Source organism: Callithrix jacchus, chromosome 6 (genome assembly GCF_049354715.1).
Source record: "Callithrix jacchus isolate 240 chromosome 6, calJac240_pri, whole genome shotgun sequence".
Taxonomy (NCBI): Eukaryota; Metazoa; Chordata; class Mammalia; order Primates; family Cebidae; genus Callithrix; species Callithrix jacchus.
The window spans coordinates 124093964-124120774 of NC_133507.1; the positions used below are offsets into that span (position 1 = coordinate 124093964).

A 26811-nucleotide genomic window follows, 5' to 3' on the forward strand; every position below is an offset into this window, starting at 1 on the left:
CAGTGAGCTGAGATTGTGCCACTGCACTCCAGCCTGGGTGACAGAGTGAGACTCCATCTCAAAAAAAAAAAAAAATTATATGCCAGTAGACATTCAGTAAATGTGATATTCACGAATTTTCTTACCATAATTATGGTACATTTGGTAAATTTTTAAATAAACTTTTATGTTTGTACATCTTAAAAAGACTTATTAATGTTTTCTTTCCTTAAAGCTGTATACTTGAAAGATTTTGACATTGCCACCACCAAGTTACTTTTAATCTAGTGTCTAGAATAGATGGACACTTGAATTAATATCAATAGTTGGTTTTGGCCCACAGGGAGTAGAGCTGTGGTAATGGAGTGTCAGTATGGGCCAAGAAGAAAAGGTTTCCAGTTAAAAAAAATCAGTGAGCAGGAAAGCAGGTCTTGTCAGCTCTACAAAGCCACTTGTCCAGCTCGGTAAGCTTTATTTTCTTTTGTTTGTTTTTTATTAAGTACTTATTTTTGAATAGCTAATACAGATATTTTTATTAGGTTTATACATTATCAAAAAGTATACAGTGAATTCTAAGTTTTCTCTTACCCCTTTTGTTGTGTCTTTAAAGCAACAACTCTTAACTAGTTTTTTGAGTCATCTTTCAAAGATATTCTGTGTATATGGATGCATATAATGGCAGAGAGATAGAGATCTCCTCCTCTACCCCGTCAGTGTTGTTGTAAATCTGTAAAGCTCACTAATATTTTCTTTCCTTAAACTTAGATAATAGTGTACCTTTTTTCTTGATATGAATTCACATAGATTCTCAATCTGAATACCTATTATGCTACATACTAGTGTGAATGTAATGACTTACACTTTGCTTTTTTTTCATTTTCAGTATCTCAAAGCTGACTCCGTATATGTACATAAAAGAACTGTTTTTAATAGCCATAGAATATTCCATTTATGGATTAATTATTTAATTCACATAGCTGTGAAAAGTATTCTTTATTAGTGTTATACAAAGCTGCAGTTATTAACATTGTACATATTTGTGCACTCCTACAAATGTTTCAGTAGGAAAAATTCCGGGAAGTGAAATTGCTAGGGTAAAGGCTGTGTCTTTTAAAAATGTTGACAAGTATTGCATAGTTGCTTTTTAGAGTGATTTTATCAATTTACCAGCAGATTATCAGACCAACATAGTAAGTTTTAGATAGGACTACAGAGTAGTCATTGCTCTGAGTAAAAATGAAAAATGTGAACCAATGAAAGATTTTATAATATCCTTAAATTTTTTAGACATTGAAAGTATTTTAAGACTTTTAAAATATATTGAAAGTGTTTTAAACTATTAGGTAAAATAAAAAATTTAAAAGGTAGTATGTAGTGGTTGGACTTAGTTGGTCTTTGAAACACTTTTAGGATCACATCTCATGTTATAAATACCTCAGCACTCTCAAGAAGTTTTTTTACAAACCCATTTACAAGGCTTATCATATTTAATCCTGTAATATTAACTTTAGGTAATATTTAAACCTGACTCTGAAACAAACTTTCAGTTGCTTTTTTTTTCCATTTGAAACTTGTCAGTTGCTTCTTAAATATAAGCAATATAAAAACTTTAGGTATAACTTGGGAGAAAACCTCTATATATAAAGAAATAATTTTATTTTCCATTATTCTGCAAATACTTTTTGAGTATCTACTCTGTGCCCAGAAACTACAGTTGGGTGCCGTAGGAAGGAAGGAAACCAAAAGAGGAATTAAATTTTACTTAATCCCAGAGAATGGATCAGGAAACAAAAACTAGTAGACAACATGATAGTATAGAATATGGTGTGAAATACATTATTAAACTACCTATTTAGGTTTTTAAAGAGGGAATATATTCATACAAATTCATGGCAGTAAAGAAAGTACAATTTAAAGTGGATGTTGGAGTTTAAATTGAATTTGGGTGGGTAGAGAGTTAGAGAGACGATATTGTAGGTTAGGAGGACCATTTAAATAAAGCTACAGAGGCTGGGCACAGTGGCTTATGCCTATAATCCCAGCACTTTGGGAGGCTGAGGATGGCGGATCACTTGAAGTCAGGAGTTCGAGACCAGCCTGACCAACATAGTGAAATCTCGTCTCTACTAAAAATACAAAAAAAAATTAGTCAGGTATGGTAGCATATGCCTGTAATCCCAGCTACTTGGGAGGTTGAGGCAGGAGAATCACTTGAATCTGGGAGGCAGAGGTTGCAGTGAGACGAGATTGTACCATTGCACTTTAGTCTAGGTGACAGAGTGAGACTCTGTCTCAAAAAAAAAAAAATTATAGAAGAATTAACCTGGTTGGTATTACATTAGAAACATTGAGAAGAAATATTGAGAGGAACATTGAGAAGATGAACTTTACAGGAAAAGAAATTTTATATTTTAAGTAATATAAAGGAAGATGAGATAAATAAATTAGAATCATATGTAATGCCTTGAATGCTGCCAAGAAATTTGTACTTAATTAAAGAGCAGGTAGATTCTTCAACAGAGGAATAAAAATGCGAAGAATTATTGTGACATTGAATTACTGAGTGGATTTAAGTAATGAAAGATTGGAGGCACAGGCCTGGAAGGAGGCTATTAAAGTAATCCAGGAGTGAGATGATTTTGGCTTCTGGGAGAATGAAGAGAAGGGGCAAATCTAGGGGGAAGAAAATGGTAAAATCTGTAAGTACTTAGATATTTTTACTCAAATCATGTTTACTTTTAATTTGCTAAGTGTTAATGCAACTGAGAATGTGCCATATATTTTACATAAGCCTCTGAATACTTTCCAGATAAGTTGAATCTTCTCTAAGCTTAAGACTTCTTGTTGATAAGATAGATTTTTCTTGAGATTGTAATATAATGAAACAAATTCTTCTTTATCTTGTATAAAGGATTTACATTAAAAAGGTACAGAAGTTTCCTGAATATAGAGTTCCTACAGACCCCAAAATTGACAAGAAAATTATCAGAATGGAGCAGGAGAAAGCCTTTAACATGCTAAAGAAGAACATGGTAGATGCTGGTGGTGTTCTTAGGTATGACATTTATATAATTCTTTTATTTTACAAATTAATTAGCTCAATTTCCAAGAATTCTTTTGTAATGGAAATTATACTTTTCCAATTATTTTATTAAATAATGGTTTTGTAAGGTAGAGATATCAATAGTTCCCTAAATATTAAATTGATTTGCCACTGTATAAGCCATGAGTTTCTCAGCCGCAAGTTGTAGATAATTCAGACCAAAGAATTATACCATACTGTATAACATATACTCTATATACTATATACCATGTGAAAGCTTTTTTTCAAAATGGCAAAGACATATTTAGTACATTTTATTATATATTTAGTACTTTGATTTAGATACTGTGAGCAGAAACTGCAGCCATCTCATTTTTTTAAACTCATCTTTGATTACTTATGGCAGCCAGAAATGAATTCTAAGCCCTAAATAAAATTCCATTTTTTTTATGCTTTAGGTTTTAAATAAGAAATATTAACATTCTTTTATACTTCCTTTTGTGTTAGTCCAGGTGAATAATTTATTATTGTATAATGGATTTAAGTGTATGATACATAGTTTTTGTGTGATCTTTAAAAAAACTTTTAGGTGTGTAAAAAATAAATTGAGCCAATAATTAAAACCTTCAATAAAAGTCAAATATATCACTAAAAAAAATTAGATCTTTCAGTTTGAAGAACATTTCGTATAATTTTTTTTTTTGAGACGGAGTTTCTCTCTTGTTGCCCAGGCTGGAGTGCCATGGCGTGATCTCTGCTCACTGTAACCTCCACCTCCTGGGTTCAAATGATTCTCCTGCCTCAGCCTCCCAAGTAGCTGGGATTACAGGCAAGCACCACTGCACCCAGCTAATTTTGTATTTTTAGTAGAGATGGGTGGGGTTTCTCCATGTTGGTCAGGCTGCTCTTGACCAACCTCAGGTGATCTGCCCACCTCGGCCTTCCAAAGTACTGGGATTACAGACATGAGCCACTGCACCCGACAATTGCGTATACTTTTTAAGTAGGCAATATCAGTCATTGTAAGAATTTTATACAGAAATATCAATTAAAACAGTATCCTACCAGATTAGTTCGTTTTTCTACCGTCTATTTTTTTTTTATATGACTCTCCAAGAGATCTTCATTCACCTTTAGTTAATTGCTTTGCTTACTTGGCCAACAGGAGCTGGGAGTGCTGTAGAAGCAGCCTGTTGAGCTCCTATGAGGGAAGAATCTACCATAAACCTCAATCTTGACAGGTTCTATTGTAAATTATATACACTCTTTGGTTGGAAGGATGGTAGGTGTAATAGAGAATTGTAATTTGGGATAAATGTTTGATGAATGAGAAAATACACAGTTCAAAAGATAGTGATTTACAATGTCTTCTCTTTATTTTGAGGTAAAATTTACCTAATATGAATTTTTTTCTCATGAACCTAAAACATGACAATATCAAACTTAAAATGCCATTTTCATATATACTTAAAATCCCTGTAGGGAGCTCAACTGTCAGGCCACAGTGAAAGTCCATAAATATTTACAAAGATTTTAATTTAATTGGATAAAGCAGAACTTAGAAGAGTTAAGCAGAGATCATTTTAAATTTTATTTGATATGAAATAATCACATATAATTTTCTTAAAGGATTAGTACTTTTTATGAGTATTAACCTAAGTAATTATGATTCCTACCTTGGTTTAATAATATTAAATAATTTTAGTGTTTAAATTTTAGTAATTTTAAATATTTTCTTTTATCAGGTGGTATGTACAGTTACCCACACAGCAAGCTCATCAGTATCATGAATTAGAGACTCCCTGCCTCCCTTTGTCACCTTCTCCTTTTCCTGTGTCTGCTCTTGAAGAAGAGGAAACTGCAGTTAGAGATGAGAATTGTGCATTACCCTCACGTTTACATCCTCAAGTAGCACATAAGATTCAAGAATTAGTATCACAGGGAATAGAACAAGTATATGCAGTAAGGAAACAGCTAAGGTACAACAGAAGCACATCGTTCTTTTACATTTTTTAGTTTTGCTTGTTGCTTTAAATAATACAGTGAACATTGGAGATATTTTCCAAAATATATGCTCTCAGGGTAGATAAGGAATATAGTTTATTAATTTATTAAAATCATTTATAAACTGGTTTCTAGTATATGCTTGGCAAACAATAGTGTAATATGGTTTATTATCTTTCTAATTACTCATTTGATATATTCTATATTCAGATTTGGCAAATTGGACTATTTCTAAATGATGTATATATTGAATTATTTAATAAATACTTTTTTTAAAGAAAAAAACCTTTGTAGAACCAAAGATTTTAAAACCTAGACCAAGATATGTATTTCAGACTATTTGAAATGCAGTTAAATTTTATTAGAACACAAGAATTTGGATAGTTCTTTGTCTAGTGAAATTTTATTTGTAGTACTCTGGTCTATGTTTTTTGATCCTCAGGAAACAATAATTACATAAGTAATTATATAATTATTCATTATGTGAGTGCCAGGTACTGTGCTAGGCTTTTTACATGTGTGATCTCATTTAGTCTTACAGTACCACTATGAGTTGGTATATTTATCTCAATTCTACACATGAGAAACTGGAGTCTCAGAGTGGTTACATAATTGGCTTACGAGGGAGTGGCAGAACTTAAATTTAGGCCTAACTCTATAGCCTATGCCTATTGCCATGGTGATTTATGATACTTAGCCTTGCTCTTACTGATTATTGTGTAATCTGATCTCAATAACAAATTGAATATAGTAAGTCCTCTCTTAAAGTCATCAATAGGTTCTTGAAAACTGCTACTTTAAATGAAAAGAAATACAGCAAGTCCTTGAGTAATTAATCATTCTGTTCAATGCCTTTTCTTTTCTGTTTTTTTTTTTTCTTTTTACTTTTTCTGTAAAAGAGACAGGGGTCTTGCTATGTTGCCCAGGCTAGTCTTGAAGTCCTGATCTCAAGTGATCCTCCCAAATAGCTGGGATTCCAGGAGCAAGCCACTGCACCTGGTTCAGTGTTGTTTTGTTATAGCATTGGAAAAAACAATTTGGTTTTGTTTTAAGTCCTTTCGCTTAAGGTCTCAGTTTCCAGGAACCTATCAATGATGTTAACTGAGAACTTACTATAATTCCTAGAATTATTTCCTGACTAATACATGAGTTATCTATTTAGCAGTTTTCTTACACATTTTATATTTATTTCCACGGGGGCATCATTAGCATAAGGGAAAAATTTGGAAAAGCCATTCACTATTACTAAACCTGAATCTTAAGAAGAGAAGTATAATACAACTCTGCTATTTGGTCCACCAAATATAATAAGCATATATATGTTATGTTATCATTTCTTTTGTATATTTATTTTTTATACAATTCAATAACAGTGCTGCCTTCTATTTATGTCTTTGTCTTCATGTGAAATTCAAGCCCATCATATTTCATGTAATATTAATTGATGCTTTTGGAAACAATATAACATGATGTTTATACACATAACCTGAGTATAGGCCCAAGCTCTCTTATTTACTAGGTAGGTGTATGATTTTGGGCAAATTATTTTACTTCTACAGCCCTCAGTTCTGTCATCTGTAAAGTGGGAATGATAATTGTACCTATGTCATTGATCATTAAGGGTTAAAGGAGATATTTGATGTGACGTGTTCCATACAGTGCCTGATATAGTAAGCATGAAAAACATTATTATACTTAAACTGAAAATAATGGGTTTATTTAAATCCACAAAAATATCAAAGCTCACTCTAATATATTAGTTGTTTTACCAATGAAAATATTGCATTTCTATAGCCTACATTAATTCTATGATGTAATGTATGGAAAAATTTTAAGTAGGAAAATACAAATTTTTTACAGAACTCCAAACCATACTTTATAAGAGTTTATACTAAAAGAGAGCCTTTCTCTCTTTTGATCTAAAGGCGTATTGCTAAATGGTTTATATCTTTATTCCATTTTATATTCTTTACAGAAAATTTGTGGAAAGGGAACTGTTCAAACCTGATGAGGTACCTGAAAGACATAACTTATCTTTTTTTCCAACTGTAAATGATATAAAAAATCACATCCATGAGGTACAGAAATCCTTGCGAAATGGAGATATGGTATATAACTCAGAGATTATTCCAGCAACGGTATGATTACAACCATAATTCCTTATTTTATTACAGAGTCTTTATCAGCTTCTAATAATATTTAGTTTAATAAGAATGGCTACTATCAGGCCATCTGAATAACTGCAATATGAAAAACTAAATAGGCCAGGTGTGGTGGCTCACACTTGTAATCCCAGCACTTTGGGAGGCCAAGACGGGTGGATCACCTGAGGTCAGGAGTTTGAAACCAGCCTGGCCAACACAGTGAAACCCCATCTCTACTAAAAATACAAAAGTTAACCAGGTGTGGTGGTGGGCACCTGTAATTCTAGCTACTCGGGAGGCTGAGGCAGGAGAAGCACTTGAACCCAGGAGGCAGAGATTGCAATGAGCCGAGATTATGCCATTGCACTCCAGCCTAAGTAACAAGAGCGAAATTCCTTCTCAAAAAAATAAATGCAGTTGTTCATACCTGATTACCCAAAGTGATAATGTTGGTTTCGTATACCATCTGTGGATATCAGTTTAACTCGCTTTTTTTTTTTTGAGACGGAGTCTGTCTCTGTCACTCAGGCTGGAGTGCAGTGGCATGATCCCGGCTCACTGCAACCTCTATCTCCCACGTTTAAGCGATTCTCCTGCCTCAGCCTCCCAAGTAGCTGGGATTACAGGCCTGAGCCACCACGCCCAACTAATGTTTTGTATTTTTAGTAGAGGCGGGTTTCACCATGTTGGCCAGGCTGGTGAACAGGCAGGTTTCACCTTGCTAGCCAGGTGGGATTCACCATGTTGGCCAGGCTTGAACTCCTGACCTCACATGATCTGCCCTCCTTGGCCTCCTAGAGTGCTGGGATTACAGATGTGAGCCACTGTGCCTGGCCTTAACTCATAGTTTGATATGGTAGTTTCTCCCTGAATATTAATCATTTCTATGAAAATTTTGCCTACTCTGAAGAGATTACTATAATTACCCAGAAATGACTAATTACAATACAGGCAGTGATTATGGTATTAAAATCTGAGGTGCAATGTCTTTTGCTCTTTAACTTCTGTTATCCAAATGTAGTATCTGAATAAATAAGGATATTTCAAAAGCTAGAACTATTTCTTGCAATCTACAACTCTCTACTTGGTCTTTTTTCTTTTTTTGTTGAGATAGAGTTTCACTCTGTCGCCCAGGTAGAGTGCAGTGGCACAATCACAGCTCACTGCATCCATGACCTCCCAGACTCAAGCAGTCCTCCCACCTCAGACTCCTGTAACTGGGACTACAGGCACCAGCTATCACAGCCAGCTAATTTTTAAATTTTTTGTAGATACAGAGTCCCACTTTGTTGCCCAGCCTAGTCTCAAACTCCTGGCCTCAAGCACTTCTTCAGCCTTGGCTTTCCAAGCCTTATGGGCGTGAGCCACTGTCCACAACCCCATAACTCTTACGTATCAAATGTTAGAAGTAGTCCTTGTCATCTACACTTGCTGTCCAAATTTTTGTTATCAGAACTCAGGAATTTAGTGTATTTGTATAGTAAAGTATACTTGTGCTTGGAGAATGTGAACAAGTGAAGAGAGTAGTTGCAGAATAAATCACATACTGTGAATAAAATGTGATAGTTGTAATGATGTCTTAAGATATTTTTCAATATAAGAGCTTTATGTTTACTGAAATTAGTATTCCCATTTCAGCTTCAGTGGACTACAGACAGTGGGAATATTCTCAAAGAGACCGTGACAGTTACATTTGCAGAAGGTAGGTTTACTTGAATACCTTTAAAATATAAATTCAAACAGTGTTTAACTGAAAGGAACTTAAGATATTATCTTATCTAATCAAATTTTATAGATAAGGAAACCAGGACCCAAAGAGGTAGGAGCAGCTATGTTAGGGTTTATCAACATACTTCTTGCTATTTAAATTTCCTCTTATACTTTGCTTTTAATTCTTTTTTATGACTGAAATTTTGAAGCTGATAACTAGCATAGTTAACTGTAGCTAATTCATTATGAGTCTGGCTAATTCCAGTAGTAAGAACTCTAGGATGCCCTGATCTGGGAACTATGGTCCATTTTATGGTTGCTTTTTCTCATGTGTTCTTACTGGTGTGCCCTTTCAATATTCTAAACTTATTTCTACCCTTTTGCATGTGTTCTCTTTTCTGGAAATGTCTCTTCTCTTCTGCATGGCAAAATCCTCTTAGTACTCAAATTGTAGTCTCTTTTAAGTACATTCTTAACTTCATCCCCTGTATAAAGTTAAACCTCTGAATTTATTTTTTTGTTTTTGAGATGGAGTCTCGCTCCATCACCTAGGCTAGATCGTGCAGTGGCATGATCTCAGATCACTATAACACTTGCCTCTGGGTTCAAATGGTTCTCCTGCCTCAGCCTCCCAAGTAGCTGAGATTACAGGTGCACACCACCATACCTGGCTAAATTTTGTATTTTTGCTAGAGACAGGGTTTCGTCATGCTGGCCAGGCTAATCTCAAACTCCTGACCCCAGGTGATCCACTCACCTTGGCCTCCCAAAATGCTGGAATTATAGGTGTGAGCCACTATGCCTGGCCAAACCTTTGAATTTCTATAATGAGCAACTGACTGATAGCATTTACTGAGCTCAGCATCACTGGCAAAAGAAGAGAGCATTGGTAGGGCAGGAGAGAGAAGAAAGGACTAAATAGGTTTGTAAAGTTGAGTATCAAAGCCATTTCAATGGAGTGGATTGGGAGGAAGCCATATTAGGGTGATTGAAGGGTGAATGGGAGATGAGTGAAGGAGTAGGGACTCCTGCATCACTTTTTCAGGAGTTTTGCAATGGAGAATAGGGTTGAGGAAAGATATTTTCAGACAGTAGAGAACTGAAAAGATAGATGAAGATGGTGATGGGAAGTTGAAGAAACTTCTGTTGGCTTCCCTTTTCTCTTTAAATAAGAGTGCTAAGGATAAAGAATGGCTTCAAGAAGGGTGCCATAGATTTGAGGGAAATGCAAAATAAAAATTATCCCGAATAGGGAGTGAAACATTGTTAGATACAGGTGAAGCTCCAATCAGAGTTAATAGCGAATTGGTATTAGTGATAATAGGTGAGTTTCTTTTTCAGTGGCACTCAGCTTCCCATGTATTGATGCAGAAAGCCATTTTCATCCAGAGTCAGAGTTTTACTGGAGGGATATGACCCAAGGACAGACAGACGAGAGTTTAGGTGCTTGTAAAGAGTGACTGAAATTGTAGACCCAGGACTGTAAGCTAGATGGGGAAAGAATTTTACTAAGAAAGAGGTTGATGGATCTGAAGAAAACTGAGGGATTAATTGACTGGAGGTTCCCACGAGGTTGAAGAATAATTGTAGTGAAGTACTGGAGCAAAATCTCTGGAAGAGTAAGAGGTTGTAGCTGGGTACGGTGGCTCATGCTCGTAATCCCAGCACTTTGGGAGGCCGAGGCAGGCAGATCATTTGAGGTCAGGAATTTGAGATTAGCCTGGCCAACATGGTGAAACCTCATCTCTACTAAAAATACAAAATTACCTGGGTGTGGTGGCATGTACATGTAATCCCAGCTACTCAGGAGACTCAGGCAGGAGAACCGCTTGAACCCTGGAGGCGAAGGTTGCAGTGAGCTGAGATCGTGCCACTGCACTCCAGCCTGTATGACAGAGCAAGACTCTGTCTCAAAAGAAGAATAAAAATAAAAAATATATAAGAATAAGCGATTTTGATCAGAGAATGAGATGTTTGAACTTGAGATTTTAGAGGTCGGATCATCCAGAGTATGATGATAGTGGTGGGTGACTACAGCAGTGAAGTAAAAGGACATTAATAGTGAAGAAGCCAAGAAACATGTAAGTGCTGTTTAATCCTCTCAGTGGTCCATTGAGAAAGGACTCTTATGCTGATTTTACAGATGAAGAAGCTGAAGCTTAGAAATTGAGGTATAGGACGGGCACCGTGGCTCCCACCTCTAATCCCAGCACTTTGGGAGGCCGAGGCAGGTGGATCACCTGAGGTCAGGAGTTCAAGACCAGCCTGGTCAATATGGTAAAACCCTGTCCCCACTAAAAATACAGAAAGTAGCTGGTCATGGTGTCATATGCCTGTAGTCCCAGCTACTCAGGAGACAGAGGCAGGATAATCACTTGAACCCAGGAGGCAGAGGATGCAATGAGCTGAGTTCACACCACTGCACTCCAGCTTGGGCAACAGAGCAAAACTGTCTTACAAAAATAAATAGAAACTGAGTTATATAGCATATTGAAGGTCACACAGAAAGCCAATGCTTAAATCCATTCTTTTCTGATACTATGCCATTTTTAAATTAGTCATTTGTATTATGGAAGCAATAAATATTCATTGATAATTAGGGTTTCTGTTGCTTTTTTGAGACAAGATTTTACTCTGTCACTCATGCTTGAGTGCAGTGCCATGATCTTGCTCATTGTGCCCTCTGCCTCCCGGGCTCCAGCGATCCTCCCACCTTAGTCCCCCAAGTAGCTGGAACTATAGACACATGCCACCACTGCTGGCTAATTTGTATATTTTTACTAGAGACAAGGTTTCACCATGTTGCCTAGGCTGGTCTCAAACTCCTGGCCTCCAGTGATCCACCTGTCTTGGCCTGCCAAAGTGCTGGGATTACAAGCGTGAGCCACTTAACCCACCCAATAACTAGTTTTTCATTAAGTTAAAGAGATGAATATATTTGGGTTAATGTATAAGAATTACATGAGAATGATTCAGATTCCCTACAATTAGTTTAAATGTGAGCTATTAAGAAAACAGAGTTTTTATTTTTATTAATTTATACCAAAATGAGGTATTGAAAGAAATTTAATGCTGTTATCATTGAAGACCAATTTTTCCAGGTACTGTTCTAGTTACTAGGGCTACAAAAGGTGAATTTAAGTTTGATGTTTATAATTGAGAAGCGCCATAGATTTCACACATCTAGAGAAGTTTAGGTATAGTCCAGCATTACCATATGGAGGATGGACTAGAGTTACAGATATTGTGTCTTTCAAGGTAAAAAATATATATATATATACATATATATATATATATATATATATATATATATATATCATGCCTGTAGTCCCAGCCCTTTGGGAGGCTGAGGTGGGTGGAGGTCAAGAGATTGAGACCATCCTGGCCAACATGGTGAAACCCCGTCTCTACTAAAAAAATACAAAAACTAGTTGGGCATGGTAGCACACGCCTGTAGTCCCAGCTACTCAGGAGGCTGAGTATTGCTTGAACCCGGGAGGTGGAGGTTGCAGTGAGCCAAGGTTGTGCCACTGCACTCAAGCCTGGCACCTGGTGACAGAGCGAGACTCTGTCTCAAGAAAAAAAAAATAGATAGATAGATAGATATAGAGATACATAGTTTTGCCTCTGTATCTATGAGTTCTGCATGCATGGCTTCAACCAACCACTGATCAAAAATATATTTTTAATTGGATGTGTACCAAACATGTACAGATATTTTTTTTCCTTGTTATAGATAATCTAGAGATGATTTAAAGTATATCAGAGGACTTTTATAATACACATTGTATTGTGTATTATAGGTAATCCAGAGAGGATTTAAAGTTTGTGGGAGGATATGCTTAGATTATATGCATTACTATGCCCTTTTATTTCAGGAACTGAGAATCTGCAGATTTTGATTTCTGACGGGGGTCCTGGAACCAGCCTCCCACGGATATGGAGGGACAGTCCCATCCTAGATCTACCAAATTAAAATTAACGGAGGTTAAACCTAGGAATCTATATTTTCTTAAACATACCTTAGAGAGCCTCATGATCTGCCAGGTTCTGGAAATAGTGGGCTACATCAGCAGTCCCCAGTCTTCTTGGCATCAAGGACCTGTTTTGTGGAACACAATTTTTCCACCGACCCAGGGTGGAGAGAAGGGGTATAGTTTCAGAATGAAACTTCCACCTCAGATCATTAGGCATTAGATTCTCATAAGAAGCATGCAACCTAGATCCCAGAATCTAATGCCTCTGCTGATCTAACAGGAGGTGGAGCTAACACAGTAAGACTGGCTCAGGAAATAAGGCTTGCTTGCCCCTTGCTTACTCCTGCCGTGCAGCATAGTTCCTAACAAGGCACAGACCGGTAGGTCAGGGACCTTTGGGCTAGATGACTTACTGAAGTCCTTTGCAAAACTTTGAAATTATTTCCTACTTTAGTTCTGATAGAAAGGGTTGTAATAAAGTATTTTTATGACTTCATAGAAGCCATAAAAGTTATTTTAATAGTTTTTTTTAATATAATTTAGGAAATGCACCAGAAGAATCAATTACTACCAAAATGGAAACAAATCTGACAGGGGGTTCTTTGTCTCCTGAGCCAACCCACTTGCTCTCCTCACTGTCCTCATTTCAGCCCAAAATATTTACACAGCTACAGGTAGGTATCCAGTAAAATATCCTAATTTGAGGTCCTTCTCTTTATTCCTCAATTCACCTCTTCTTCTCCTATGGATTTTAGAGTATTATTAATGATTATAATAATGATCAAATATGTTTTCATTGTTAATTTCTTGACTTTTTTGTGTCTTGACTTAAGATAATGCAAACAGTATTTTTTTTTAAAAATTTAAGGTTGGCTATGAATTCAATAAATTTAATTGTACTGTTTTTCCCTTGATTCTTGTTTCTTTCTTCATTTAATATTTATTTATAACTATACTTCTTATTTGTTCCAATTTTTTGTCAGAAGAATAGTATATCCTATGAGAATATCAGACATAGTAAATTCAGACAGTTTGATGTAACTCTTTTTGGTTTAAAAGGATTTGCAGTTACAACCAAGGTTCACCTCTCCTGATGAATCACCAGCTCTGGTATCAGTAAATAACCAGCCATCCTCTAGTCCTTCAGGACTTCTGAATTCAATAGGAAGTGCTGTAATGAATAATAATTCTCTACTGCTTGATCAAACTCATAGCCTTCAAAGAGATACATGCCTAACCCAAAACAATAGTACTGCCTCCACCATGAGTAACCTTCCAGAACCAGATCAAAATCTAGTTGCAATGGACCAGCTGGTAGACGTTGGAGATGTTGAGGATACAGGGAATCTGGAAGGAACTGTTCATCAGATTCTGCTGGGAGATGTGCAGACTATTCCAATACGGATTATAGACAACCACTCAGCTCTTAGTAAGTTGAAATCAATTTATGATGTTATTGTTGTAACCTTTGTAATATCATCACTATATTATACTATAGATAAAACTATTATTTCTACCTAGGGTCTAAGATATTATATAAATGAAGCAAAATTATGAGAGAGAAGGAGGAAATTTCATTCACATGAGTTTCAGAACTTTTATACTTAAATGTTTTCCTTCTCCTTGCTTCTAATTATTTAGTGCCATAGAAATTACTTATACCCTAATTACCTGTTTTCCATGGAAAAATCTATGGTAATATAAAACCAGGAAGGTCATTTTAGACTACATGAAAAAATTAATAGGAAAAAATTAAAGAAAAATATTTTCAGGCAAAGGTAATTATGGAGGAATTGATGTATGCACACATACACAAAGAAAAATGAAATGAAGTAGGCATATATAAAGGCTAAAAGGAAATTTTTCATTTTTGATATTTTGTTGTTTTGAGACAGTGTCTCATTGTCACCCAGGCTGGAGTGCAATGATGTAATCATGGGTCATTGCAGCCTTGAGCTTCTTGATTCAAGCAGTCTTCCCACCTCAGCCTCTCAGGTAGCTGGGACCACAGGCACACGCCACCATACTGGGAAAATTGTTTAAATTTTTTTTTTTTTAAGAGACAGGGCCTCACTATGTTGCCCAGGCTGGTCTCAAACTCCTGGGATCAAACAGTCCTCTCACCTCAGCCTCTCAAAGTGCTGGGATTACAGGAGTGAGCCACTGCACCTGGACAAAAGAAAGATTTTGAATTATAAGCTAAATGTTGAGTTGAAAGGGAACTAGTAAGACTTAGGCATTTAGGTTTAGTCCAAGACCTTCTTACATTCACTTTATTACTAATCCCTGTCAACAAAGAAGTAAACTCCTTAACTCCTGCCTTATCTAACTTTGTCACTTCTTTGCTCATAAATTATTCTGGATTGGGCACTTTTGTGGGAAAAGATTTGCAGTTTGCTTTGAGGAACAAAAGTCTTCACAGAGTTATTTTTAGAATATAAAATATTTTTCCTCTCTCTCCCAGTGTCATGAAATATATTAACTTTTAGGACTTTTCTGTTTGTTTTTAAAGTTGAAGAAAATCCAGAAAGTACGATTTCTGTGAGCCCAGTTAAGCAAGAACCCAAAGAACCAACATTATCTATGGAAGCAAAAAAAAATTTGGACTGTAAGAAATTATCTGCTACATAAGTTATTGAAGCTTTTCAGAATTTACAACTCTGGTGACTTCTGATGTCTTAGAAAAGAAGGTGAATATTGTCAAAGCGTGGAATTGAGATAATTGGACTGAAGACAGGTTTGATGAGAAGCTTTTATTTAAAACAGATATATTTGTTGCCAGTTCCATATTTTTACCTTCCTTAAGAGATGTCTTGCTCCTCTTATTTTGTATAATTTTTATGCTTTTTGATTAGCTAATAAGGCCAGTATTTCAAAAGCTCTTCTGAACTTATCCATAGTAATATAGTCTGAACACAAATAGTTTATTTAACTTATCCTTGGAAATACTCAATTTTGGTTCTTACAAGACAGAAGAGAACTACAGCAACAAAAACACTGTGTGAATGTATGTTTGTGTGTATGTATATAATGAATTTTTTTAAGTTCTGAAAGAACTTGTTCTCTCTTTAAAGTTGTGAAGAAATTTTTAATTGGCAGACAGGTAAGAAAATGTTTATAATCTCTCTCATTAAGAAAGATAAAGTAATAGATTTTACATCGTAACACAAAGTGCAGCAGCTACATCTGTGGAAAGGAAACTGTGCAGTTGCATTTTAGCCTTTTTTAATTTTTGTACTTTTAACTACAAATCAATAGTATACTAATGGTTATCTAATAGAAATTTAAAGTGTCTTGGTAAATACTGAGAATTTTTACTTGAATTAATCAGATAAGCAACAGAAATCAACATATGTAGCATGGATTTGTGCTATATTGGAAGTAAAACACTATAGATATTAATATGTAGAAATTGAGAGAATTGAGAAAGATTAATAGAATTCCTTGGTGTTTACAGATAATTTGGGGAACTTTTTTGATGACAGCAGAGGATTTTTTCCCCCTTACTTTGTAATGAAGATCCAGCTCTGGTTAAAAAAGAATTTGATTTGTAGTTACATTTTTCTGTGCCAGAGCTCTTACTGAATTAATGGTATTAGGATTTCTAGTATTTTAAGGTAAGTATTTATAGTTCAAAATTTAGTTTATATTTAAAACTTTAAAATAACTCTTCTGGGATATTTTCAAGTAAGTATATTAATTTAAAATACCAAATAAGTACTAAGCAGTATATTCATTATAAGCATCTGTTGTCTAAAGATTGGTAAACTAGGCTGGGTGTGGTGGCTCATGCCTGTAATCCTAGCACTTTGGGAGGCTGAGGTGGGTGGATCACCTTAGGTCAGGAGTTTGAGACCAGCCTGGCCAACACGGTGAAACCCAGTCTCTACTAAAAATACAAAAATTAGCTGGATGTGGTGGCAGGTGCCTGTAATCCCAGCTACTTGGGAGGCTGAGGCAGGAGAATCGGTTGAACCTGTGAGGTGGAGGTTGCAGTGAGCTGAGATTGCACCATTGCACTTCAGCCTGGGCAACGAGAGAAGAATCTCTGTCTCAAAAAAAAGAAAAGAAAAAGAAAAAAGATTGGTAAACTAGAAATATCAATTATAATTGTTGGGAAATTAACCTAAAGGTTTTTGTTTTCTCCAGAGACCATTTGTGGGTATATTTTATATTTTAAAAATAAAGATTTTAAATGGATATTAATAGTTAATATTCAAAGCATGCACAATATATCAAATTTAACCTTAACACTTTACATGAATATGAGTCATTTTCGGCTTTTCTAAGTCCAGCCTCCCATTCTTAATTCACTTTGTTTCAGGTACATGACATATATCTAATTATAAAGTACTGTTATAGTAGAGGTAGGTGGAATTCTAATGTTCCTTGCCCTTTAGATTTATATTTTATTTAATATAAAGTTTATTATTTATACCCTATTTAATGCAAAGCTAATATTTAATTATATGTATGATTTTTTTAATAAAAATTAATTTTCATTTTCCTAAGAATTGAAAATATTTGATGTCAGCATTTTATAGAGGCAGGTTGCCAAATTTGATTGTGTTATACTAAGTTAAACACAGCTCTTAGTTACCTCAAATCCAGATTTCTCTTAATCTGTGTGTACATAAAAGGAATAAGTTCAGAATAATTTATAGTTTAGTGTTGAACAATAGGTAATATTCTTTTCATTTACTCTAGTTTTTATGGGATCCTTTTCTTTCAAGATTCTAAATAATAAATCTTCACCTCTCAATAGTGGTAATGGTTTATTAGCTATTTCACCAATTGAACTATATTCTTTTGGAGACACTCCTTTCTTTTTTGATGTTGAGTTGCTAAGGAGAAATGCTTGTTAATATACAAACTCCAGTCAGTTACTTGTAAGGATGAGACATGTCAGAGGATTCAGACTTTGGTATAGTTAAAAAATATTTTTCTCACTTCATTCTGTGTGAAAGTCTCTTCTGATACTGTTTTTTAATCAGAAAGTTAACAGTGCAACTTTTCCACAATCCAAAAAACAAAACAAAACCCCACAAAAACCGAGAGCATGAAGAAAAGTTTAAATCCCTAATTATATACTCTTTTGGTTTTTAGGTAGAAACTGGAGCTATCAGTATGTTCATGTAAGTATTTAAATGAGTAGCTCTTTAAAAAGCGATTCATTGTCATCTAAATGCATGTTTAGTCACAATGTATCAGTATTGTGTTTAAAGGTGCTCAGCATCACTTTTTGAAAACTATGTTTACATATTTAAAATGTTTAATTATTTTTAAATGTATAGGGTATTAAATACAAGTTCCTAAAATTTTTAGGATCTATGTTGGCATTCTCCTAACAGCTCTACAGCAAAGTTTGACATAGTGTTTTGTGTGTCACGTATTATAAGGTGTAATATCTGTAGGAGTGAGTTGGACATTCAAAATTAGCAGTAAGAAATTCACAATTACAGCTCAGCTTGTTTATTCATTATACTTTTGACATTCCCAACCTCCAAGTGAACTTTATATATACTACAGTGAATTATAGGTAGATATAGCCTTGGTGGACCTGTGCCTCAATAGCAATTTTCTGTACAAATAGTTAGCATACTTAAAAGGAAAAGCTTTTGTATCTTATGCAAGGTAAATGTTTCCTAAATGTCACAAAAGTGATAGAAAACATAGCTTTTGGGATCTGGTCCTGCATTGGAGTTTCGAATTCTAAGGCCCACCAGCTTGTGTTTCATCTTTATATCCTGTCAGAATACATACTTAATAATGTGGGTATGAGAAAGATGTTGTTTAACTTGTACCAGGTTTAAAAAAGAGATTTTTAAAAACGTGTGTGTGTGTGTAGCAATTTAATGTATAGTGCCCTTGTTATGTATTTTTTTCATTATTTTTCTTATACTTGTTAATTTTCTTTTTATAATTTCCTTAGAGATAGTAGCAATTTTGTTCATCTTGAAGATGCTGAATAAACACTTTAATACCTGAGAATTTTGACCAGAGATTTATGTCCAGTTGGGACCCTGAAAGTGCTAAGCGTAACTACCAGTAACTCCTATTAGTATTATGTTTTGGGGAGATATATATATGCATTTAATACCCTGCAACTCAGCCAAGCATAAACATTTTAAAACAATGCATGTAATAAGTAATTCTTTCTCCCCACCCCCTGACATTTTGTCACCATGATATTTTCAAGTACAGCTTTGTATTTTAGGAGTAATGACAAAGTATGTGGTCAAAAGAGAAGAGATTATTAATTTTTTCCCTCTTTGCTTTTTTCTTTTTTAAACTTTATTCTACTCTGTACCTATTTTCGAGGACCTTGGAAATCTTAATCTCTCCAGAAGGGATACTGCATTGGCTCTTCTCCATCAGCTGTCTTAGACATTTAAACACCTTAAATGATACACTGTTTTAGTATTTAAAAATCTATAATTCTACTTAATTAACTTAGTCATAAGGACAAAGCCTTAGTATACTTTTGCCACATACATGTTAGCTATGAGTTTTACTGTTGAATAATACAAGTATTCATTGCTGACTGAATTCTTAAAACTTCACAAATAAAAAAACTTATTTATTAATGGATGCTAAAGTGATTCCTGAGAAAAATAAATAATTTGTATGGTTAACATGGAAAACCTTTGGTAATGTGATATGGGTATAAGAATACTTGGCTGGGCATGGTAGCTCATGCCTGTAATCCCAGCACTTTGGGAGGCCAAGGCAGGCGGATCACTGGAGGTCAAGAGTTCAAGACCAGTTTGGCCAACATGGTGAAACCCTGTCTCTACTAAAAATACAAAAGTAGCCAGGCATAGTGATGGGCACCTGTAATCCCATCTACTTGGGAGGCTGAGGCAAGAGAATCACTTGAACCTGGAAGGCAGAGGTTTTAGTGAGTGGAGATCACATCATTGCACTCCAGCCTGGGCAACAAGAGCAAGACTCCATCTCAAAAAAAAAAAAAAAGAATACTAAAACCAGAAGACAGAGTGGGAATCATGTACCAGGAGGGTTTTTATTTTTAAATATCTTTATTGAGGTATAATTGAAATACAATAAATTGTACATATTTAAAGTATTCAATCTGTTAAGTTTTGTCATATGTATACAGCCATGAAATCATCACCATAATCAAGATAATGAACATATTCATCACCTGCAAAAGTTTGTAGTACCTCTTTGTCATCCATGCTTACTTAATCCTCCTTGCCTCCCACCCCATCCCACCATCACCTGACGACTGATCTGCTTTCTTTAATATCAGTTTGCTGCAAATGAAATCATATTGTATGAACCTTTTTTGGTCTTGCTTTTGTCACTCAGCATAGTAATTTTGTGATTTGTCTATATTGTAGCATTTATGAATAAATCATTTGCTGCTGAGTAGTATTTTATGAATATATCATAATTTGTTTATTCTTTTGATGATGGATATTAATAAATCTAGGCTATTTTGAATAAAGTTTCCATGAACATGTGTACAAGTCTTTATAGAGATTTATGCTTTCATTTCTCTTGGGTAAATATCTAGGAGTAGAATGTCTGAGTCCTATGTTAGGTATATATTTAACATTTTAAGAAACTGCCAAATGATTTTCCAAAGTGGTTGTGCAATTTATATTCCCACCAATAATGTATAAACCTTCCATGTTCTCTGTATTCTAGACAACCCTTGGTATAAAGAGTTTTTAGACTTTAGAGATTTTAATAGGTGAGTAGTAGTATCTTACTGTGGTTTTAATTTGACACTGTTGAGCATCTTTTCATGGTGTATTTGTCTTCTTCAATGATGTGTCTGAATCTTTTGCCCACTTTTTATTTTTTTTAATGAGATGAAGTCTCGCTTTGTCGCCAGGCTGGAGTGCAGTGGTGCGATCTTGGCTCACTACAACCCCCGCCTCCCAGCTTCAAGTGATTCTCCTGTCTCAGTCTCCCGAGTAGCTGGGACTGCAGGAGCACACCACCATGCCAAGCTAATTTTTATATTTTTAGTAGAGACAGGGTTTCACCCTGTTGGCCAGGATTGTCTCAATCATCTCTTAACCTCATGATCTACCTACCTTGGCCTCCCAAAGTGCTGGGATTATGGTGAGCCACCACACCTGGCCTTTTTTATTTTTCTTTTTTCTTTTAAGACAGGATCTTGTTCTGTCACCTAGGCTGGAGTACAGTGGCATGATCTCAGCTCACTGCAATCTCTGCCTCCCAGGCTCAAACAATTCTCTACCTCAGCCTCCCTAGTAGCTGGGACTACGGTCACATGCACTATGCCTGGCTAATTTTTTGTAGAGATTGGGTTTCATCATGTTACCCAGGTTGGTCTCAAACTCCTGGGCTCAAGCAGTCTACCTACCTTGGTCTCCCACAGTGCTGGAATTACAGGCATGAGCCATTATGCCCAGCCTTACCCACTTTTTTTTTTCTTATTTGTTTTTTATTCTTTTCTTAACCACAGCCAGCATCATAGCTCACCCACTTTTAAATTGTTTTCTTTCTTTTTTTTTGAGACAGAGTTTCACTCTTGTTACCCAGGCTGGAGTGCAGTGGCGCTATCTCAGCTCACTGCAATCTCCGCCTCTCAGGTTGAAGTGATTCTCCTGCCTCTGCCACTCAAGTAGCTGGGATTATAGGTGCCCATGACCACACCTGGCTAATTTTTGAATTGTTAGTAGAGACAGGGTTTCACCATGTTGGCCATGCTGCTGTCGAACTCCTGACCTCAGGTGATCCACTTTGGCCTCCCAAAGTGCTGGGATTACAGGCATGAACCACCACGCCCAGCCCTTAAATTGTTGTCTTACTGAATTTTGAGAGTTTAAAAAAGTACATTCTAGGCCATTCTGGTAGAGGAAGACAGACAAATAATAAATGTTATATTATAAACATAAGCATACTGTATGTACTTATATATATATTATATGTATATTATGTACTTATTTGTTAGGTTGGTAAGTGATGCAAAACAAAAAATTGAACAAAAAAAGAGTGAAATACGGGGTGGGGGGTAAGAGGATTGCAATTTTTTTTTCTTTTTTGAGACAGAGTCTCTGTTGCCCAGGCTGAAGAGCAGTGGCACAATCTCGGCTGACTACAACCTCTGCCTCCTGGGTTCAAGCTATTCTCCTGCCTTAGTCTCCCGAGTGCCTGGGACTACAGGCACCTGTCACCATGCCTGGCTAATTTTTAGATTTTTAGTAGAGATGGTTTCGCCATGTTGACGAGGCTGGTCTCGAACTCCTGGCCTCAAGTGATCCCCTCCCCACCCCAGCCTCCCAAAGTGCCGGCATTATAGGCATGAGCCACTGTGCCCAGGCAGCAATTTTAAATAGGGCAATCAGAGAGGCCTCATTGAGAAGGTACATGTAAGCAAATTCTTAAAGGGAATACAAGAGCCATGAAAATACCATGCAGAGCAGTGCAGTCAGAGGAAACTGCAAAATTGGGACGTGCCTACTAGAAGTCAACAAGTTGGCTAATGTTGCTGGAGTGGGAGCAAATACCAGAGAGGTACTAGAGAGTCCAATCATATTAGGTCTTAATAAGCCATTATTGTGTTTACCTACCTTGTGTTGGCCTTACCAACTCATTCTTAGTTGAAGAAGCTGGACAAACTCCATCTTAGCTTCTTCACTTATAGTTTTTTCCCTGCATTAGGTATGTAGCTGTAGTGTGTAGCTGCGGGGGCAGGATGACACCAGGCACACCCAGGAATGCATTTGCTGATAAGATAACGAGTTAATCGGTACCAGCAGACCCTGGGAATGCAGCTGTTGCTTAGTCCCCAGAGCCCTCATATCTATAAGTTGTATGTCTTTTGTGACAGATTAAGCCCCTGCACCTGATATTGTTTCTAGTTTATCTTTTAACTTTTTGCTTGCTCTGCTTCTGTGAGAAAAATTGCTTCAGCTAGGTTCCCCCTCCTTTTTCAAACTAGGGTATAAAAAACCACCTAACTCTTTCTCCAGGGCTGAGAGAATTTTGGGTGTTAGCTGTCTCTCAGTCACCGGCAATAAAGGACTCATAACTCAATCTCAAGAGTGTGGCGCTTTCCTTTACTCGCTCAGGTATAACATTATAAAGACTTTGGCTTTTACTCTGAGTGGAAATGGAAAGCCACTGCTGAGTTTTGAGCAAAGAAATGACATGATATTATTTTAAAAGGGTCATCTTGGCCATGTGTTGAGAATAGATTTTACAGTTTCTCTGTCTCCTTTTGGTAGATTATAAACTCTGCAGGGAAAGAGATATTGGCCTTCTTTTGTTTACTGATGTATCACAGTGGTGGCTTAGAATATATTTTTTAGGCTGATCATGGTGGCTCACACCTGTTATCTCAGCACTTTGGGAGACCGAGGTGGCCAGGATCACAAGGTCAAGAGTTCGAGACCAGCCTGACCAACATGGTGAAATCCCATCTCTACTAAAAATAAAGTCTCTACTAAAAATTAGGCATGGTTGTGTGTGCCTGTAATCCCAGCTACTCAGGAGGCTGAGGCAGGAGAATTGCTTGAACCTGGGAGGCCGAGGTTGCAGTGAGCCAAGATCATGCCACTGCCCTCCAGCCTGGATGACAGAACGAGACACTGTCTCAAAATACATATATGTATATATATATACACACACACATACACATATCTATGTGTAAATATATATGTATGTATATATTTTTAATGAACATTCACATTTAAGATTTCAGAGTGTCCTTATAGAAAATAAATGAAAAGCAACCTAAATTAGATGGGAATGTTGTTGAGGGGAGAGAATTGCTGAAGAAATGTTTTTGAACAAGAGAAAGGGGATAGGATGTAGTGACCAAGTAAAGGTTTTGGCTTTAGATAGAGCATAAATGCTTCATGTATGAATAGGTGGAAGGGAGACTACATGGATACAGATGATAGTAGGTGGGTACAAGTGAGAATCTGTGGGAATTCTCTTGTGATTGCTTCACTTTTCTCACTGAAGTAAGTAACATGGTCCTTAGGTAGAGCGAAGATGGGTGCATTGAAGGGTCTTAGGGGTTAAGGAGAAAAGAGAAGGTATAAGATAATTGTCTAGGAGAGTGAAAAGCCTAGAGAAATACGGTATTACTCAGCCTATTTGTTAAAGGGCTATTTGAATTCATGTTCATGAATTGAAGATGAGACTAGTCAACATGGTTGCATGTTTCTCTCCAGTCATGATCAACAGTGACAGAATTTATTGAGAGCCAAACATTGTATTACCAACTGGCTATAGAAAGATTATTAAGACTGAATTCTAGCCCTGTGAGGGCTCAGTGTAGGGACACACAGTTATATAGTCATCCAATTGTAATGTAATAAGTACTATCAATCCAGACAAAGGAAGAAATGTTCTAAATCAAAGAGGAAGTTCCAGGCTGGTGAACAAAGTTCAGGTTGGCAGAAGCATAGAATATTGTGGAGGGAATGGCAGAAGATTAGTATAAAAAGGCAAAAGACCCTCGACTTAAACCATGTGCTTTCTTGAGGCCTTTTGAGCCTCTTGCATAGGGTTTTTCCAGTAATGAGAATGAGGTAAGTTCACATTGGGTTTATGGTCTGATTTCTTACTTTTCATCAAACATTCCAAATGCTAGGTCTTATTTGCCTATTTTGAGAGTATTACCTAGGAATAATAAACTTTTTACTTATATAGAAACAGAGACTAAAATGGTGGCTATTGTGTGGGCTGAAGGTTAAGAAGATGTAGGTCAAAGGGTACAAAGTTACAGTTATGTAGGATGAATAAGTTAGCGATCCATTGAACAACATCAGGATGATACTTAACAATATTGTATAGGATACTGTTAATTTGCCAAGACAATAGATTTTATGTACTCTTAGCAGACATAAGTAAGTATATGACATTGTGTATATTAATTTGTTAGATTGTAATAATCACTATACGTATATCAAGATAAGTACAACAAAGCATATTGTATACCTTAAATACATACAATTTAAAAAAGAAACAGGCCAAGCATCACACCTGTAATCCCGGCACTTTGGCAGGCTGTACAAAGTGTCTGAAGCTAGCTTGGACCACATAGTGGCCCTGTCTCTACAAAATATTTAAAAATTAGTAGGCATGGTGGCATGCACTTTTAGTTCCAGCTACTCAGGATTGCTTGACCCAGGAGGTTGAGGCTGCAGTGCCACTGCACGCCAGAATGGGTGACAGAGTGAGACCCTATCTCGAAAAAAGAAAAGAAACCCTTTCTTAAAACCCATTTCACTCTGTCACCCAGACTGGAGTGCAGTGGTGCCATCATAGCTCACTGCAACCTTGAACTCGGGGGCTCAAATGGTCCTCCCACCCCAGCCTCCTAAGTAGCTGGGACTACAGGCACACACCATCATGCCCAGCTATTTAAAAATGTGAAAAATTTAAAACTATCTTTTAGATCTCTATAAAACACAATTTGAATATAATGTCTTTTTTATTCCACTTCCCTGCCCTATGTTCCTCCATTTCCTTCTGTCCTCTCTCTCCTGATCTTTTCTCCTTTCTTTTGAAACATGAGAAGATGATCTTGTTCATCTAAGAGAGAAAGACCACTTTGTTTAATGTAGTAGGCACCTTCTACTCTCATTTCCACACTTCAAGTATTAATAATTCCTGGCTTTTTTTTTTCTTGAGACAGAGTCTCCCTCTGTCACCTAGGCTGGAGTGCAGTGGCATAATCTTGGCTCACCGCAACCTCCGCCTCCCTGGTTCAAGGGATTCTCCTGCCTCAGCCTCTTGAGTAGCTCAGATTGCAGGTGCCCACCACCCTGCCCAGTTCATTTTTGTATTTTTAATAGAGACAGGGTTTCACCGTGTTGGCCAGGCTGGTCTCAAACTGACCTCAAGTGATCCGCCCTCCTCGGCCTCCCAAAGTGCTGGACAAGTGTGAGCCACTGTGCCCAGCCTATCTTTTTAGACAAGGTCTCCTGTTACTCAGTCTGGAGTGCAGTCAATGCCGCCTCAACCTCCTGGGCTCAAGTGATCCTCCCACATCAGCCTCCTGCGTAGCTGGGACCACAGGCTAATGCCAACATGCCCAGCTAAGTTATTTGGGCAGGGTTTCACTATGTGACACAGGCTGGTCTCAACTCCTGGGCTCAAGCAATCTGCCCACCTCAGCCTCTCAAAGTGCTGAGATACTGGTGTGAGCCACGATGCCTGGTCAATTCCTGGCATTGTAATTGCACAAATTATATTGTCAAGAGCCTGGGTTAATGTTTAAACCAGTTGCATTGACTGTCTCTCCTGTGTACATGTGTATGTGTGTGTTTGCACTGGCACGTGTGTTTATGTCTAAATAGGTTTTCCTGCATCTTAACTGTCTTCTCTCCTTAATTAAGGAAAGATAATTAGGCTTTTTGTCTAAATAGGTTTTCCTGTATCTTAACTGTCTTCTCTCCTTAATTAAGGAAAGATAATTAGGCTTTTACAGTGACAACTTTGTATTTGATTAAAGCTGGCTCATTTTTTCTTTCTGTTTCTCTTCCCCTTTCCTTCCTTTGGGAATTTTTTTTTTTAAGGCAGAGTCTTGCTCTTTCACCCAGGCTGGAGTGCAATGGCATGATCTCGGCTCACTGCAACCTCCATCTCCCAGGTTCAAGCAGTTCTCCTGGCTCAGCTTCCTAAGTAGCTGGGATTACAGGCATGTACCACCACATCTGACTAATTTTTGTATTTTTTAGTAGAGACAGGGTTTCACCATGTTGGCCAGACTGGTCTTGGACTCTTGACCTCAGGTGATCCGCCTGCCTGGGCTTCCCAAAGTGCTGTGCTGGGATTACAGGTGTGAGCCACCATGTCTGCCTCCCTTGAGAAATTTTAAAGAATAATTGATGTAAACAGTTTTTCTGTCATGTTCTCACCCTACGAATATCCAAAGACTAATTTCTGAAATTAAAAAAATCATTAAATTGCTTTGTGCTTCTTTTTTTAACATTCC

The 26811-nt window shown here is 36.7% G+C and overlaps 1 protein-coding gene across 41 annotated transcripts in view; it reads left to right on the forward strand.

Annotated features, from left to right (window-relative positions):
• Positions 1-26811, forward strand: part of CARF (calcium responsive transcription factor) — a 92968-nt gene that overhangs the window by 62174 nt on the left and 3983 nt on the right. For 10 of the 41 annotated variants that reach the window (XM_008999235.5, XM_078328218.1, XM_035305346.3 and 7 more), the window contains 8 exons: positions 323-443; positions 2891-3034; positions 4768-5001; positions 7002-7164; positions 8809-8872; positions 13401-13531; positions 13917-14286; positions 15370-17019. In XM_008999235.5, coding sequence (XP_008997483.4) covers positions 323-443; positions 2891-3034; positions 4768-5001; positions 7002-7164; positions 8809-8872; positions 13401-13531; positions 13917-14286; positions 15370-15488 — 1346 coding nt within the window. In that variant the 3' untranslated portion in view covers positions 15489-17019. Of the gene's footprint in view, positions 1-214; positions 444-2890; positions 3035-4767; positions 5002-7001; positions 7165-8808; positions 8873-12758; positions 13532-13916; positions 14287-15369; positions 17020-17181; positions 17225-17963; positions 18846-19204; positions 20340-26811 lie in introns of those variants that run through there. The other 31 variants (XR_013519045.1, XR_013519054.1, XR_008482256.2 and 28 more) reach the window with 15 other exon arrangements.